The sequence below is a fragment of the Liolophura sinensis genome, chromosome 7, assembly GCF_032854445.1.
Source record: "Liolophura sinensis isolate JHLJ2023 chromosome 7, CUHK_Ljap_v2, whole genome shotgun sequence".
Lineage (NCBI taxonomy): Eukaryota > Metazoa > Mollusca > Polyplacophora > Chitonida > Chitonidae > Liolophura > Liolophura sinensis.
Window position 1 is genome coordinate 17,861,185 of NC_088301.1, and position 18,922 is coordinate 17,880,106.

Sequence of the window (18,922 nt, forward strand, 5' to 3'; positions counted from 1 at the left end):
TTCACGCCGATGGGTTCCTGCATAAGCCACATGTCGCGGGGCCCTGAGGATGGATGTTTTGCGTTGGTAACATTTTCCGGAGAATTTTAAATCAAAGTGTGTTTTGTTTAATGTGCGTTTGTTTGACTGGCCTGTTATCAAATTCTTGCCGAAGTTGCCGATATGACCTGAAATATACAATTTGAATGTCAATGCCGTCAATGCTGATTGTGCAATACTTTTCTCTCCGTTCTTCATATGCATTAATTATCCCTGTCTTTCCTCTGCCGTCAATACTGAGAAAACAATCAACATGCAAAGCGGTCGCCATTTCTACAACTCGATAGTAAAAAAAAGTTTCCACTAAGTTCGTCCTGTATTTAAGTCACACGTATTAATATCGTTACAGCGTTTCCAGCAAATGAAATGCACTGAAAGTGAAATAAAAATTTCCCATGTTATTTCAATTATTTTAATTGTTATTGATAATGTTATTTCCCATGCACGTGATATAGACTTTCAACATATCCATGTGTAGAGCTGGTAGTGTTAAGTGTCACTGACTTAGGGCAATTTTTGTAGCGAGTGTGATTGCCTTTACAGAGAGTTGAATAAAGGCGATTCGCTGAAGAACTAGACAATAAAAAAATTACGAAATATAAATGCTTTACCAACCGAGAATTTTCCTTTCTCTGGCCTTTCGCTGTTTATGTCTGTAGGTTTGTGAATAGCCTGGCAAGATTCGACAGTTTCTGTTTTGCCCAGATTTGACTCTCGTTTTAGTAAAATATGCATGAGTGTGTGTTTAATCCGAAATGAAATCTAGTTCACTTTTCTTATTCTTGTGTTTAACCATCATATGTGCCTTTGCATTTCTGAGGTATTCTTTTCAGCATTAATAACCAAGGTACAATTTCAGCCTTTTAACAATTAAAATGGAAAAGCATGATGATCTAACATGCATGTAGTATTATTTCTAAATTATATACACTCACTTAATTACAAGATTCATCATCATGTTGATGCAATTATTGCGTTCCCAATGGCAGGAAATGTGGCATTTAACCAGAGCACGACGCAGTCTTCGGATTATAGCGAGAGAGGGTTCAGCTTCGTGTCCAGACTCGCCGTTGATGGTAGGACTGGACATCACGTATACAACAAACCATACACATGTTCTCACACCGGAAATAACCCACCACCCGCGTTCTGGACGGTGACACTGGATGCACAGTACAACATCTACAGGTTCAGGATATATAACAGAAATGATTATTCCTGTACGGGACGACAGTGTAAGTTAACTTTTTATCCTTCTTCGAGAACCTGTCATGATGGTTTCGCGTCACGGCCATTCTTTCAGAAGACCGTTGACTAATGGCCTTGAATTCACGGCTTGCTGATTCGATTGCAGATTTAGGTCAGGTGGTTTCTCAGGTACATGGCAAGGTTCGTTGGTGGTCCTAGGCTATTGCCAAGTCCCTTCAATCTATAACAGAGCGTCGTTATGCAATATTAAACATATGAGTAAATAAGTACGGTAACGCGGAAGCATGCTAGTGTCAAAGTAAGAAATATGCCACTAAGCATTTTGCCCAGAAATCCTCAAAATGCCCCATTTTATACACTATACGAGAGCAACTGCATTATTGATTCTTACAGCAGTTAATTATTTCCACATATTTCAAAATACTCACATGTATCGCTATTATAATAGAATAAATGACTAGAGGGCGTTACAGCACTGCAACTGTTATTTTAATGTAGATTATGTAGTCTGCATGGCTGTAAGATTATATTATCTTAACAATATACGACAAATACTAGAGGTTTACATGTAGAAATATGCAATACCTACACTGCATATAGTGTTGATAAGTAAAGTTACTAATTTTCACTACAAGACTATTGGCGAGGTAAAGAGCAACTTATTTAACAATGTACATTTGAATACGTGGAAAAACAACAAAATATTTTTAAATTTCGCATTTATGTGTTCCTGTGTATATATATATAACATAAAGGAAGTTATGTATGTATATTTTTTTATTTATTTATTTATTTATTTATTTATTTATTTATTTATTTATTTATTTATTTATTTATTTGGTTGGTGTTTTACGCCGTACTCAAGAATATTTCACTTATACGACGTCGGCCAGCATTATGGTGGGAAGAAACCGGTCAGAGCCAGGGGGAAACCCACGACCATCCGCAGGTTGCTGGGAGACCTTCGCGCTAGCCAAATGAGCCACGGAGACCTCCTGTATGTATGTATGCATGTATGTATGTATGTATGTATGTATGTATGTATGTATGTATGTATGCATGTATGTATGTATGTGTGTGTGTGTGTGGGATTGTGTGTGTGTGTGTGTGTGTGTGTGTGTGTGTGTGTGTGTGTGTGTGTGTGTGTGTGTGTGTGTGTGTGTGTGTGTGTGTGTGTGTGTTTGTGTGTGTGTGTGTGTGTGTGTGTGTGTGTGTGTGTGTGTGTGTGTGTGTGTGTGTGTGTGTGTGTGTGCGTGTGTGTACTGTATGTATTTGTCATCAGATAGTCTTCACGACCATCCGCAGGATGCTCGGAGACCTTCGCGCTAGCCAAATGAGCCAAGGATGCCTTCTGTATGTATGTATGTATGTATGTATGTATGTGTGTGTGTGTGTGTGTGTGTGTGTGTGTGTGTGTGTGTATGTGTGTATGTTCTGTATGCATTTGTCATCAGCTAGTCTTCACACTTGTATATTGCATTGCGAAGAATCTATGAGAAAATCAAATATTGAGTACTCGAAATATTGCCCATTGGGTAAGAATGTTAAAATTGTTGTCGTAGGACGCTGACGTTTTTCCTTTACATCAGTGATTTCCTTAGCTGTACAATGAGCATGGTAGCAAGAAGACGCATGGCATTTCCACATTACAGTAGTTATAAACGGGCATATAATTGCTACATCACAGAAATCCTCTGACTACATCTACATCCATGTAACTCTCTCCTGTTACAATTATATATGTGTGTGTAATTCAGTTCAAAAGACTAAGATATTAGTTTGAGTAATCAATCTGGATTTGGGGAATTTGAGTGGATTTTGATCCAGTTGTTGACAGCTTGAACTGTAATCCGAACACTTCACTTATTATATTCAATGAGCTAGTCCTAGTTCATCAAAATCTGTGTTTCAGGTGGCGCCCGACTTACCGGCTTTACTCTGTCTGTGGGTAACTCCTCCCAGAATTACAAAATGTGTTACAAGGACAACACCACAGCCCCAACAGGTCCTGGGGAGATCATCAACGGAGTTTGTAACGGTGGTCCTGTATTTGGGGACACCGTGAACATTGCGATAACTAAATACCCTTTCCTTACTCTGTGTGAAGTACAGATTTTCGGTAAGTAAGACCATGACTTACACCATCTACATGTATAATAGTTTATGCGGACCTATCAAAACCCCAGCAGCAAGACCTTAACGTCATATGCCACCTCCCCTTGTATGAGAACGATTTTATATATGTGGCATGTGACAAATAGCAAATCTAACAAAGAAACACACATAAAATCAGATGGATTCGTACGTGACACAAGTATAACGTAAATAAAGAGCCTTATTGCAAATGACGGGAGTGAAGCGCCACTATGTAACATCTGCTATCCACAATACGTCATTGGAATACCGTTCATCTTGTTACTTTTTTCATTATGTTCCTGTATGTTGCCAGTTTTTTGGACAAGTATAACAATGATGTAATGGCTGCAGTTCTAAGCGGCGCCATGTCAAAATCAGAATTTCACGTGCATCACACAAAACCGAACATCAGTACAAAATATTGTTACTATTGTTTTAGAAATAAGATCACTTGTATGGCAATATTATGTGGGTTGTGTTATATATTTCACAACATTAGAAGTCCATACGTATTAGATACATTATTCAAAAATAAAAGGCATTGTCTTCTAATTGCTACATGGGAAAAAAATACAAATTATCATACGATCATCGCTGTGATGCATTGGCGAATCACTTTTCCTGCGCGTCGTTTCTTTTTCACTGTGTTTGGTAATTATTTTCTATATTACTCAAGATATGTGTCGCCGTCATATCACAAAATGTCAATGTGTAGGCCTATCGTATTGTTTGTTACTTGTGTATGTATCAGTATGTACCCCCGGGACGTATGGACCAGATTGTGAGAAGAGATGTGGGAACTGCACTGAAGGGCCGTCTCTCTGTAACACAACAACCGGGCACTGTCCACAGAGAACACCCAGGTGCACAGCGGGATACTTAAGCCTCAGATGTGATAAAAGTAAGATTGATGCAACGAGTAAAGTCGAGTTCAACGTCAAAAAAACAGGTGAAACAAGGTGCAGATGTTCTGGATGAGCCATTTGCCAATATCGAAACAAAACTGTTCATTTATATATAAATACCTGTACAAAACATATTCCTATAGAAAGTATATTTACGTACCATCCAAGGACCTTCCTGGAATTTGGATATGGCTTTTCGCTTGTAACTTTACTATTTGGAAACCCGGCGACAGGTGGAATTTGCCTATAGGACAACAATTGGAACACCTGTTTTATTGTCATACTTGCTTGTCGTGCAGCACAAGGGAGTACTCTCCAAAACGACTGTGTAAAAATATTGCATAATGACATGTGTATCAGTGGTCAGTTTCATGTAACAGTGAAAATTACACAAGTTCCGTATTGGTAGTACGGTACACAAAATTATGTGCAAGTGCGTTTAACAAAAAATTTAAAGAGTATCCCTCTGATATCTATACTGTGTAAAAGCATGTACCCCCGGCACATATGGAGCAGATTGCGAGAAGAGATGTAGAAAGTGTACTGCGGGGCTGACTATCTGTAACACAACATCCGGGTATATGTATATTCTCTTGTCAGCAAGTTTTTTCACTCTCCTTGTGGTACTTATATATTTACATTTTGTGAATTTAGCTCACGACGAACAGAAAGTGGCAAAATACCATGCATCCATGCGTCGAAATAGACGTATATTAGGCGTCGACTGAAATGGGCGTCCCGTGCAAATAATTACAGTATAAAAGACTTACAGAGTAAAACCAGGGCAGCGACCACATAGTGACAGCTGGCAAACGATTACATTTAACGTTTCAATGATGTCTAAAAGACGTTATCAATATAAAATATTTTACAATAATGCCGCTTTACTGAGCCTTCAGTGAAATTTGGTTTCCAACAAATGTATGTGCTATTTTGTACATCGGAAAGACGGAAACTAAATAATCTGAACATGTCTGGAAGCCTTCTACGAACTTAAACAGAATAAAAATTGCGGTGCATGGAATAAAAAATAGAAGAATATCAAATGATATTATCAACAAATGTTAATACCGCGTGTGAAATCATGTGTTTTACAGAATGTAGAAACAATACGTGGGGGAATGATTGCCTAAAGACATGTGGACAATGTTACAACAAAACTGAGTGTAACGCTGTCAGTGGTGAATGTCCTGTGGCGACAGGGAATCCCCGGTGTGACTTTGGATATACCGGGAGTGATTGTATGAAAGGTGAATAAGTTGTTATGTAACGTTCTGCACATCTGCGTGTTTCTTTTAGATAAGTTGTTGAAATATGCATTAAAAAAACTTTTAACCCTACCTTAGTTTGGCCTAACTACCCCACATGATGGAATCTTTACATCTGACTGGAATTGGTAAACTCTTCTGCTATTTTTTTTTGTTAAAAACTGTCCACAAAAGAATCATTAAAGTTACTCCTGTGCCTTAAAAACCTACGGTGCAAAATTTGTGGATTGCATGTTAGTCTTCCTGTAGCACTTATGGCTTTATAGCTTTTTATAGTTTACGATCACAGTAAAGGAAATAGGAACAACATGTATATGACGTATTTCGATGTTAATTACAGCACTGGTTTTAATATAACATACAGTTTATGTATTGTTCTGGCCGTCTCTGTGTTGTGTGGCTGTATCGCGCTTAGTTCAATATTTCAAACGATCTATGACTTCAAATGACCACACCAACTTGTGAACATAACTGTTTAAGAACAGGTAACGAAAGTCAGTGGTTGAGAAATAATTCTATGCCTAGGTTAGAAGATTAACCAATGTGGGGAAAGGTACGGCAAATTACATCAAAGTATATCAGAAAAGTTGTTATGGGTCAACTTGAACACCAGAAACAACCCCCCAATCCGTGACATACTGACATCGGGCCAACCAGTAACTGGTCTGTATCTCAAGCGGAGTAGTATCAAGGTATCTCGAATCCAGTAGGTCTGTTGTTAAGGTCGTGGCAAAATAAGGAATAACTGGTAGTTGATAGAACCCATTGAGCTGATAGATATTCACGGTTTATTGCTATTTATTGTTTTCACATGAGAAGCAAAAATATCAGATGGAAGTGGGGCTGACACTGCATACATAGGCGGTGGATTGGCTGCAGCTGTCGTGTTGATGGCTGCAGTTGTTGTTGTTGTCATTGTCCTAGTTAGGTATGTATATTCGATATATGTTCTTACTGTAAATAGAATTTTAGGACAATTTGAATGTGCTACATAAAAGTACATGTAATAATTCAATGCAGGTTCAAGACAACTGCATGTTACAGGCTTCCATTATTTATTATCCCCTTACCGGTACCGGGGAATTGGTGTTGGGAGGCTGTAAGTTTAGACCTCGTCTGTCAGCCCGTCAATCTGTCCGACATCAGTTTCTCAAAACGGCGCATAGCTTCACTATTATAAGTTACAAGTCAAGATAAAGTTTCGGGTCTTCTCCTCTTTATTAGAGAGGCATAATGACCCTTTTGTCATGTTTTGTACCTTTTTTTTCAAAATAGTAATATGTAGGCGAGCTATTCTAAATTGAAATTTTATACATGACTTCAACGGGACAGGCTACGTAAAATCGTTTGAGTTTAGGTCCATTTCTAATTTTATCAGTATTCATTCTGTTCTTGTCTTTGCAAGAGATTATCATTCTGACAGCTTATATCGAAATGGGACGTATTTGCTCCTACAAAACTTTCCACAAGGCTTGTTTCTTGAAAGAAGATCAAATAGAATCTTGAATCTTTTATTAATTCAGCGTAATATATTATATTTTTGTACGGTGTGCTGATGAAACTTTGTTCCACTGGATGACCTTTACCATTGAAAGTATGCCTCTGATAAATTTTAGGAGACGACGTAAAGAAGGCCACCAGCCCGGTGGTCAAGGTCTTCAAGCAGAAGGTAGAATATTACAACCCGATAGCAGGGAGCCACAGGGTGACACAGGTATGGGCATCAACTTCCACATCTATTCTACCAATAAACTCATTTAACATAATATGGCATTGTCCCTGTTGATGTAGGTTGGAGAGGGCCTCCGTAGCTCAGTTGGTTTGCGCGCAAGCGCAGCGTAATGATCCAGGAGTCCAGCTCATTCTGGCTTCCTCTCCGGTCGTACGTGGGAAGGTCTTGCAGTAACCTGCGGATGATCATGGGTCTCTCCCGGGCTCTGTCCGGTTTCTTCCCACCATAATGCTGGCCGGCGTCGTATAAGTGAAATATTCTTGAGTATGGCTTAAAACACCAATCAAATAAATAAATAAATATAGGGTGGCCTCAGTGGCTCAGTTCGACTCCAGCCGTAGTTGTCTCGTTGTCATCTTATTCAGGACAGTTGTAAACAGGGAATAAGATTCTCCTGGTGTCAGTTTACTTGCAGTCCTTGGTGACAACACATTATCAACGGTTCTGGTACTGCCATCTGTATAGTCGTCTATTAAAGAAGAAAACATAAAAATCACATTATTATCTAATGAAAAAGCATGAAAGCTTGGCAAGTATGATATTTAATATTTCTTTCTTGATTTTTCATAAAAGAGAAAAATACACTTGAAATTGTTTTTGGTTTTTTTTTTGTATGGTGGGTATTTGGAACCATCTGTTAGTATAGATTGTCTTTGGGGAAAATGTAATGATCTTGTTTTGATTTTTCAGATAAGAAATATGTTTAGCCTGGATTTTGATGATATTTATATTTTTAGATATGTTCATACATTTTGTCACATTTCAGATTAAATGCATATGTTTGGGTTAGAACAACAAATTTACATTTAAACAAATGTATTACACATCCAGCACATCCTTGTTTAAAACATTACGATTATGCTAAGACGATGTGTACAATGATGTGGTACCAAATACCCACCATGCAGAAATATTCTCAAATACACTTTTCCGCAGAAGGACAAAATGGAAATAATGACCATATTTGCAATTAAGTTTACAACCTCTTTCAATGATATTTATGTTTTCTTCTCCATTAAAGTTTGGTGATCCACCAATACACTGCGGAATTATTTACGTCGCAAATGGGGAAATTCGTCAGCAGATGGTGATTAATTAGTGAAAAGTTCGTTTGTTTACCCGGGCACAACTCCACCTATAATTGCGTGGCCACCATGGTGTAATTAAACAATTTTTGAGCATGGGGTTTCAGCAATTGTTCAACCGATCAATCTATAATTTGTTTCATGAACGTGTTTCATGAAGTCGTGGTCACAAATGAAAGAGTATGTTCTTTGCGTCTTCGAGTGTTTTTAATGAGAAGGTCCAATTAATTTTCATATAATGCTTGCCAAACCACTCTTAAAATAGCCGTAAGCAAATTCCGGGCGTCCTTTCACACGTCTCACGTTCACAGTGTTTGGGGACGACAGCATTGATCAGGATGACGAACCACAGGGTAACATCAATCCTTACGTTAACGCTGACGTCGTCCCGACCATAGTGTCTGTCGAGGAGTTCCCAGACTACTTCGCGAGGAGGAATGCCGGGAAAGGATTCAAGAAAGAATTTGCGGTAATGGCACATTTTATAGATCAGTAATGCAGGCGTCTACCATAGCCCCAAGATTACATGATAGGGAATGGATTTACTCCTGCTTGAAAGAGCTGCCCCATGCCTCTGTGAGGGTGTTTGTCTTCACCCGTGAGTTGCTTTAGGTTTCGTTCCATTTGTGTGCGCCATTGTGACAAAGGTTGATATTTATTTTAATACAGGAATCTCTGAATTATATTATCCAATTTTAGAATTTCATCAAGTGAGAGCTAGGAACGAAAACACACAGTAGGAAGAGGTATAAATGTGAATATATACACACAACTTTTAATATATGTCTATAATGTCTTCCAGACATTCCTGGTGGGCTTGCAGGCAAAACACACTGAGGCAGACAAAGCGAAGAACAAAGCGAAAAGCCGCTATCGGAGCCTTGTGGCATGTGAGTGTTTTACATTAGTCGTTGTATGTAACCTAGAGTTTCGGCGAGTTCTTATTCCTGAAACTCCTCTAAGATAAAATAAATTACTTAAACTTTCAAACTGATATCTTTAAAAAGGACACACTCTTGTTGCTGAATAATCATTGATTCTGCCCAAAACCATATCACACTGTCAACCAACCTGACATTAGTGGTAAAATCGTCATGTTTGTAGAAGTTTTGAGTTACAGCCTTTCAATTAAGAAAGGGGTTTGTTGGCGTTAGCTTAACAGAAATGATGGGGAATATTTACTTTGGTTCGAAAGGTGTGCATTTGTGCAAGTAATGACAATACAAAATCAAACCCAAGGAAGGGCAAGAAACTGAAGGCAGAAAAGTGAACTGAAATAACTGGAATAACAGAAATAGGGTAATTCGAATCCGAATTCTGTTATCATTAAAGGTAAAAAGGTGCTCTGTGTCATGGGCCTTGTCAGAAATGTAAGGCAACAATTTTCATTACATTTATTATACAAAAAAAGTCCTTAAAAGCTTCTCACAAAGAGATTCTTAGGAGGCAAATGATGGAGAAAATTGAGGAACTGGACATTCGTGAGCATAAGACGCACCTGAAGAAAAGAGGTATATTATATGGCTATGAGAGCGAGTCAGGAGATGGGTATCTTGGTGTCTAACACCTGTGCCAAGTGACCTGATACATTAGGACAGTATGTGTATGCTGTCATCAGGTTAGGGAGATTCATCTCCAAGTGTGCGCCGGAGTGACGTGGTATATTTTAAAGCAACCTCTTTTTAAGAAGCTGGGATGCAAAATGTCGTTGTTTTTGGTTTTCTTTGTTTGTTTGTTTGTTAGATATGTACTTTTGGTTTTCTTTGTTTGTTTGTTAAGATATGTACTTATTACTAATTCAGTGACAATGTTTGTGGCAAATTTAATGGCCGTGCAGAATTGTCATTTGGATTATATAGTAATATTGTCCTTTCTTTAAGTGTGCTTCTGGATACGTGGATTCATCGAACGCAGTAAATGTCAGAGCTATTGTGCTAAATCTATATTCCATCGTATACATGTTCCAGATGACCATTCCAGGGTGTTATTGTCCGTGACAGATGACCAGGATACGGACTACATCAATGCCTGTTATATCAATGTAGGTTATAGCATTTAAGCTGAATCTGGTAGACTAACTTCCTAATTATAAAAAGTAGCATGAACCGTGTGGAGAGCGCAGAATGAATTAATATGTCTGCAACCGTTATAATTGCTGTTAGAAATGATTTCTACTGTTGTGGAGAACTCTAAAAGCGTTTAGTATCATGCATGTATATCCAAACGTACGTGTATAATAAACCGTAAGGGACACATGTATTTCCATACAAAACGCACTCATGAGTGTTGTCTGATAGCTAATCAGACCTGATAACTGATACATTTTCGTATTTACAGGGTTACAACGAACCAAAGAAATACATTGCATCACAGGGTAAGTAATTCATAGCAAATGATTGGACTTGTTTAGGATATTTAGGGTACCAGAAAATATTAATTTTTGTCACGTGATAAATCTGTTTGATGGAAAATAGGGTAATATGTAAAGTCTGCTGTCATATTCCACGAAGTTGCACAACTAGAGAGTCAAAATGTTTGTAACCATGAGATAAGTAAATAAAGCTCATTCAACAATGGCATTAGGTCAAATTGGATATTGGGCATTCGTTGTAATCACTATGGGCCACCTATGGAGCATTACTTGCTAGAAGGTTTAACAGTTTCGTCCACTAATTTGTTCAAAACATTGCCACAGAAAAAGCACTAAATTACAAACGATAAATACTAGTATTAACAACTGAAAATTTCAAAAATACACTCTAATCTAAACAAAGCGTACTGAAGATTGAAGACTAAAACAATGTGCTTAGATTCTCCTCTCATCTTATAATGTCCTCGGAAAAGATCTCGACTGTTAAAATCGCCCTTTTCATGGATTTTCAAAACGTTATATGAAATGACTCGTGTGCAGGTCCTAATAACGTCATCTTAAACGATTTTCTGCGCATGATCTGGGAACAGAAGTCTGGGAAGATCGTCATGGTGACCAACCTAGTAGAGACAACAAAGGTACATGTATGTTACAATGCACGTTGAGAATTTCCGCAAACCAAAGCCGCAACAAAGTCGTGGTTACATTGTCTTGATCGGAGAAAGCCTGAACCACCTGGTCAAAGCGGTATCATAAATATATATCAGCTAAAACGTAATTCATTTGCATATTTTATGGCCAAGGGAATTAGAAGAAGTGACAATACTAAACAAATGTGTATATGCGTCTAGAAAGAATCCTACAAGAAGTTTTAAAAGTATAACTTTATTGTTGTGATGTTGTGCAAAAGAAATATTTCAGTTCACTCGCACATGACGACAATCGAAAGCGCCACCCAGTTGTCAGTTTTAACCGATGAGACCTGCGTTATTTCCATAACCCGAGGACGCCTCTGTTTCCGCTTATGTCATCCGAACCCGCTTTTGCCCTTTAACAATATGTACGGGCGACAGTCTGCTATCTGACATATTGCTCCAGCATGGCATATTGTCAAAAAAATTCCCTATTAAAAGTTGACTAATATAGTGTAACTGTACAGGCACGTCAGAAAAAATGACCTTTTAGATCTGTTTCCGTCTGCCTTAATAAATAATTCAGGCTATATTACTTGTTGTCTTTTCTTTTAATGAAATCCTTTCCAGGCAATTTTCTTATGTGATAAACGTTTTCGAAAACGGTTTCATACAAACTTTTTTCGATCTTGTATGTATCTGGGGCCTTTTTGCATGTTCATGATAATTTATCATTGTTCACTTTGCTCAAAAAATCAAAAGGCTATTTTTAATATGGGAGCACGAGGATCATCGACAGCTTAAATAGGAGTACCAACAATATCCAGGTGTACATGCTGTTTCTGTTTTTAGACCAAGTGCTGTAAATACTGGCCTGAGGAAGGGTCAGAGAGTTTTGGTCTCATCACGGTGACATTACTAGATAAGGAGAATTACGCGGATTTCGTCGTGAGAACTCTGCAACTGACACACATTATGGTAATATATAAAGACTACACATTGCAATCGTGTAAATCCCTAAACAGTTCAGCAGCAAAATCCTGGTGAATGGAGCCATTCAACATAATAGACTAACTCTGATAATAAATGAACATTTAAATACTTTACCTTGGAGAATTTCCGTGTACATGAAGCATGTCCTCAAAACCATAAATCCCATGCAGTGTCAGGGGAACATCTGGAATTGGTAAATTGGCAAATTGGTAAAAGATGGTCCGACATTTTTATAACGTGCATGTGTATAGTATTTTAGATCACGGTTTAAATTCCTAACAGTCATATGAGTGTGTATCATATTTAGGCCAAAGCGCTTAATGTGTTCCGACTCATGCTGCACCGGTTCCAATTTATCTCTTAATTTGCTTGTTGCTTGACGCCAAACTCAAGATCTTTCATCTTGAAGATCTCAAGGTCTGCATGTATATGTTGGCATCGGGTGGAAGAAACCGGAGAGACCAGAGTATAAAACGACCGACCTGTAGAAAGCTATTTATGAACATTCCCATGTGTGACGTACAGATAAGCACACCATATTAGTGGCAGAGAAGTCAGTTTAAAGGAAATTTGACTAAGCAAACGGAAACATCGGCATCGTTGACCTCAAGGTTCCACGCATACGAAAATCGACGGAATCCACCTGGTGAACTAATTGTATACACCAATACTCTTATATGACAAACACAGTTACTAACCTATGGCGATAAATCCAGTACATTTATGGGAAAACGCAACGAAGGAATGCGCATACTGTTTTGTAATATGTGTAAATGCATCCCATTGACTAGTATAAATAGATTAGGAAGGACACTATAACGAACGTTCGCCAATGTTCTGCTACATTTCATGTTATCTTTTTTCTACGCCGCCGGTGTGATATACATGCATCTGATTTTGGTGTTCAGAGAAAGAATGAAAGTCATACTGTCAAACAGTTCCACTTTATGGCCTGGCCTGATCATGGTACGCCTCCACACGATACTGCGATACTGGACTTCCGGAACAAAGTTAACGGTTATCTGACACAGTTGGGTGGACCAATCGTCGTGCACTGCAGGTACCTCAGCAACCATTTCCAGTGTGTTTGAACTAATCGTGCTAAATAAACTGGCAGTTTTCTTTGGCAGTTATTGGTTATACTGTACGTTTTTATATCGTTTCTTTATTGAATGTGAAAAAGTTTTTTGAGTTATAAAACGACATGTCAAGCTTAAAACTTGTCATTTTTGTCAAATTGGCGACAATAGTATATATGTGTCATTTCGCATAACATAGAGTTGCAGCTATTTTATATAAAGAAACTCCAACCGTAAGTTTACTTAAATAGTGTAAAAATGGTATAAATGTACCATACGCCATAAAAGCATTTTGGTGACGTACATGTAAGCCTACATGTATTTTCCGAACCAACGATACACAACGGAAAAACAGTGAAAGCACTGCACCGTATACGGTATTCTCATAGGCTGTTTTGCCCCCATACAGTGCGGGTGTCGGGCGTACGGGAACATACATAGCTCTGGATTACCTGATCGCCCAGGCTCATGACGAGGGGGTGGTGGATGTGCCTGCCTGTGTCAGGCAACTCCGGGAACAGCGAGTTAACATGGTTCAGACTCTGGTAAATATCACAATTATCACACACCGAAACCATCGTCTGTCAACAGGTCTAAACTGCCTCGTATCGCAAGGCAATTAGTCCTACGCCAAATGGGGACACCTCCTTGTCTGGTTGATTTGATTACTTTAAGCAAACATCAAATAGACTTATCTCCCTTGTTATCTGTTTTATATCTACTTAATATTTCTCCATCATGAACCGATTCCGTGAAAAGGGCAATGCTATTCTTTTTTTACCATTGATTCTATTAAGAATAAGACATATCTAAAATCAATTCTAATAAAACTATTTATGTTCATCATTCTTTAGGAGCAGTACAAATTCCTTTATAAAACCCTTGCCAAGGCATTGAAGCCTGAAAGTAACAGGGTTCCTGGAGTGGAATTCCCTCGTGTCTTTGCTGAGCTGTGTACCCCAGACCCAGAGACCGGTATAACCAAGATGGCAGGACAGTTCCAGGTGTGTGAATAAACCCCCATCTTTAACACAGCGACGCGCACTTATCAACTTCCAGAAATTATAATGAGATGCCCACGCTATTAATTCACCGAATTTCGCACAGCCCTTATATTTATCTTACCATAAATTGAACACAGTGAAAGATCTTTAACTCTCAATTTAAGTGTTATGCATGTTGCTACATGACCGATAATGAAAAAATACCCCTCAAATGGGTAGTTGCATTCCACACGTTTCTGTTTGTTTGAGTTGTCTTCCCTCTTACCGGTAATTACATTCCTCACGTTTCATGATTTGTTTGTTTCAGTTGGTTTCTCTCTTGTTCGTAGTTACATTCCCCACGTTTCACATGATGTGTTTGTTTAATTTTTTGGCTTCTTTTGTTAGTAGTTACATTCAACATGTTTCTCATGATCAGTTTGCTTCTGCCACAGTCTCTCCAGAGGCTGACAGCTCCCCTGGATAAAACCGTTATCACCGCGGTACGTCATCCGGACAACGTCACCAAAAACAGATCAGACAGTATCCTGGCAGGTATGTCATGTTTGACAGTTAGATTATAATAACTCAGGACAGCAGATGTAATTTGAGGCCAGCCATTTTATAATGCATAGTTTTCCAAAATAGCATATACGTGTAGTGTGTTTATGTGTTTACAGCGGACACATGCAGACCGTACCTGTCCACACCTGTACCTGACGGCAATAACTACATCAATGCTGTATACCTACCAGTAAGTTAAGTGCTACTCCCAATGCCAGTCCCATATAAAGGGGATTTAAATACGTATTGGCCACCAAACTACACTGATTCTCTACATAGTTTCGTTATTATTGTATTTTTGTCAACATTCATTCACTTTGTTCTGTCCACATCTCTATGTTCAGGGCTTCATGTTTTATGAAAAAGTAATTTTACTAGATTCTTTACGAATGGTACATCTTCGAATCTATGTCACAGACGTTCAAGTCGAATAGAGGTTTAATCATCACTCAGACTCCTCTGCCCAGCACAGTTCTGGATTTCTGGCGCCTGGTGTACGACCACGACATAACTGTCATCGTCATGATAGACTCTGTAAAGCCAGATGATAAGGTGAGCCCTGTGAATGATAGAAGTACACTATGTAGGCCACCGCTTTTGCATCACGCGAAAGCCATTAGTAAAGTTGTGGGTCAAATGTGACTGCTTTTATTCAAATGATTATTGTCATGGTCCTAACACAAAACGTAGATACGCGTATATAGGTCATGCGGATGTTTTATGTTTTAACTCATTCTAACCAGAAAACCTACAGACTGTTTTAGTTTTCAAAGTTGTACACAGAAATGTAGTAATTAGTTTAATCAAATTATAAAACACACTGATACGTATGATAATATACACTGTAGGTGTTGTGCTTGTTAAAAAGGGGCAAACAAGTTAATGTACTTACTTGTTTGGTGTTCTACGCCAAACTCAAGAATATTTCACTAATACGGTGGCGACAAGAATTATGACAGATGGAAACCGAGCAAAAGCCCACGACCATCCGCAGGTTGTGGTCTTTCCCATGCACGACCGGAAAGGAAGCCAAAATGAGCTGGACTTGAACTCCGAGCGATCGCATTGGTGAAAGGCTCCTGGGTCATTGGTGAGAGAGACTGCGCTGACACGCTAACGACCTCGGCTACGGAGGCCTCAAACAAAAATGAAAATCTCCAATGTAGCTACAAATAAATACACAGGCTAATGCTGATATTTTTAATCTTATCTTGTATTTAGGACTTTGGAATATACTGGCCAATGGAAGGAAAGCAGTTTGACCCATTTGTGGTGAAAGTCAAGGACAATCTAGAGTATGAAGATTTTTCTGTGTGGACGTACCATTTGTCTCACAAGAACACGGTAAGTGTTCCTCAGACATGCAATATCATGACAATATTACCGTAATCTTGGCGTCTTGTGACAATGGAAGTTGTCGACCAAGTCCGATCAGATACAAGCAATATTTTATGTGTGGTTGTATCCACGGAGTAGACAGCTTATGAAGGAGCATAATTCTTAAATAATGTGTTGATCTCGAAATTTATTTGTAAAGTGATTTCAGCATTGTACGCAGAGTATATGTTTTATACAGGGAATAGTTTTACTGGTTTACTAATCTTCGAAAACAAAACAATAATATTCTATTTTCTGTGTACCTGCAGAAAGTAGCGCACCCTATCAAGCAGTTCCGGTGTAACTTTTGGACCGGGGATCCAACACCAACCTCGATAGCGTCACTGCTGTCCGTCATAGAAGAGGCGACCAAATGGCAACAAAAGACAGGCAACGTACCAGTTTTGGTACACTGTAGGCAAGTTTCAATTGCAATCTTAGAATGTACTTGCTTCCTTGAAACTTTACTGTGTGCCGAATGTTATTGCGTTTAAGGTGGAATATGCGACACTGTGGCATAATGCAAATGGATGAGAAATCATCCTTCTTAATGAGCCCAATATCTCCCGTGATTCCTCATATATACATGGTAACTGAAGGACCCACAAGCAGTGTGTCCACTGAGTGATGGATTTAAGTGTGGAATACCATAAAGTGCTCTGATTGTTTTGATCTTCAGAGACGGCGTGACGAAAAGCGGCCTGTACTGTGTGGCCACCTCAGTGATAGAGAGACTGAAGATGGACAAGGAAGTGAACATCATCCACACGGTGAAACAGATGAGGGCCAACAGGCCACAAATCATCACAGACCTGGTAAATAACATACAATATCTGGTTATAGTCAAATTGTCGATATGTGCATAGACAAAGGGACTTTGCTGGATCGAATTCTTACGAAATTTCAGGAGACCACCCTCACTCACCTTTGTTGATGCAAAGTGGGTTTTTTTTGGTAAATGCTGATGAAAATGGCGTTGAGAATGTCTTGTTGAGTTTATGTAATGACAGCATGGCATATTGAGTTACTACAAAAAAACAGTCACATCTAATACGTTCCCAGTAACACCGCAGAATTTTGTTACCGATTTACGCGTAATCACAGTGATAAATGGCGTCTACTGTGTTACTATATAGACATGAACAGATTAAAAAAAAAACCCTAACTAGGGCACACTGGCGTGGTGCTACATTTCACCAATTACGTATAATAATCATTTTTAACTGTCACACTGTTGTCATTGCTCTGGTTTTAACTCTCCGTACCGTGGTGTTTTGTATTTGTTTGAACTAGCACAGAGGCAGATGAAGGAAAGCAAAATGATAGACATAGTTTCAACAAGGAAGAACATATATTTGGTTTTACATTTTTCACATCTACAGTTCAGACTATTGAGGTCCATAACTGGACTTCATTTACAGACGTGAAGATGAATGGAAGTAGACCCGTACCTATAAAATGTAAATAGAGTGAAAATGTGCAGGGATGTTTGAACAGTCAAGGTGGATATTCGACTCAAGGTAATCTGTGGAATTGTTGATGTCAGCTCAGAACTGATCCAGTAGCCTACAACATGTAAGATAATTAAATGATTTAAAACTTGAATTCTTTCAGCGCAAATGACAATTTCGTGCCCGACACTCCAAGAGAAGAAAAGGATAGGACCAGCGTAGCCAATATTCCTGCACATTCATTCTTGTATCATTTGTGTTAATGATATTATTAGTATGGTAAGCAGTCCACACGCAGTTCACATTTGTGCACGGATACAGCTGTATATCTTCCCTGTATTTTGTTTTACAGAATCAGTTCCAGTTCCTGCATCAAGTGGCTATGGATTATCTTGAAACCGCCCACACATATGCTAATTTTGTGTAAAAATCATGGCAGTCCTGTTCTCACCGTGGTGTAAAACATTGCCTGTGGCTTCTATATGTCCATCCACTGCGAATCTTTGGGCCCAGAAATGGAAATGGAAAGATTTTGACTGTTCGTCCAATGATTATTAATGTCCTGCCGCTACATCTTATACTATAGATGTAATAACTCTGCATAGCTTACTGTAGGTTCTGTTCTCATGACAGTCCCTGGCAATATTGTACTATTTCTTAGTGAGCAATTGGTCCTAAGGGCAAATAGCTTGTTTAGGTAACACCAAAAGTACAGTTAAATGAAAAGTATTGGATACATGTATACCGTTGCTTTATATTTTGATTCACAAATATGCATTCCATCCACTCTGACAAACATTTCTGTATTGAAGAATTATGTGAAATAATTTTTGATCTGCAGGTCCCTAACATGCATCGATCAACATGTATCGATCATGACCTGCTCTGTGTACTTGAGTATAGCTGATACATGTAGGAGGCTTTTGGCTAGCAGCTTCAAACGATCTCCTCGGTCTGTATATGTTAAATGCATTGGGTTTTGACCTGACATTTTCCCCCGCGTTTCGGCATGCTCCTTTAAAACATCGTACAAGAATGCATCGTAGCACGTTCGTTAATCAGTAAGAATACCCCGAAAACCGTGAGGTCGGCTGATCG

The 18,922-nt window shown here is 38.7% G+C and overlaps 1 protein-coding gene across 1 annotated transcript; it reads left to right on the forward strand.

Moving 5' to 3' along the window:
• The first annotated feature begins 1,021 nt into the window (after positions 1–1,021).
• Positions 1,022–18,251, forward strand: LOC135470702 (receptor-type tyrosine-protein phosphatase kappa-like). The gene is made up of 20 exons (XM_064749737.1): positions 1,022–1,115; positions 3,161–3,367; positions 6,377–6,485; positions 7,174–7,271; positions 8,686–8,843; positions 9,177–9,264; positions 10,342–10,415; positions 10,712–10,748; positions 11,286–11,383; positions 12,230–12,355; positions 13,279–13,430; positions 13,859–13,994; positions 14,304–14,453; positions 14,888–14,987; positions 15,113–15,186; positions 15,414–15,548; positions 16,218–16,340; positions 16,643–16,791; positions 17,053–17,188; positions 18,177–18,251. The coding sequence occupies exons 1-20, from the start codon at positions 1,022–1,024 to the stop codon at positions 18,249–18,251; spliced, it is 2,319 nt and encodes a 772-aa protein (XP_064605807.1).
• The last annotated feature ends 671 nt before the right edge of the window (positions 18,252–18,922 follow it).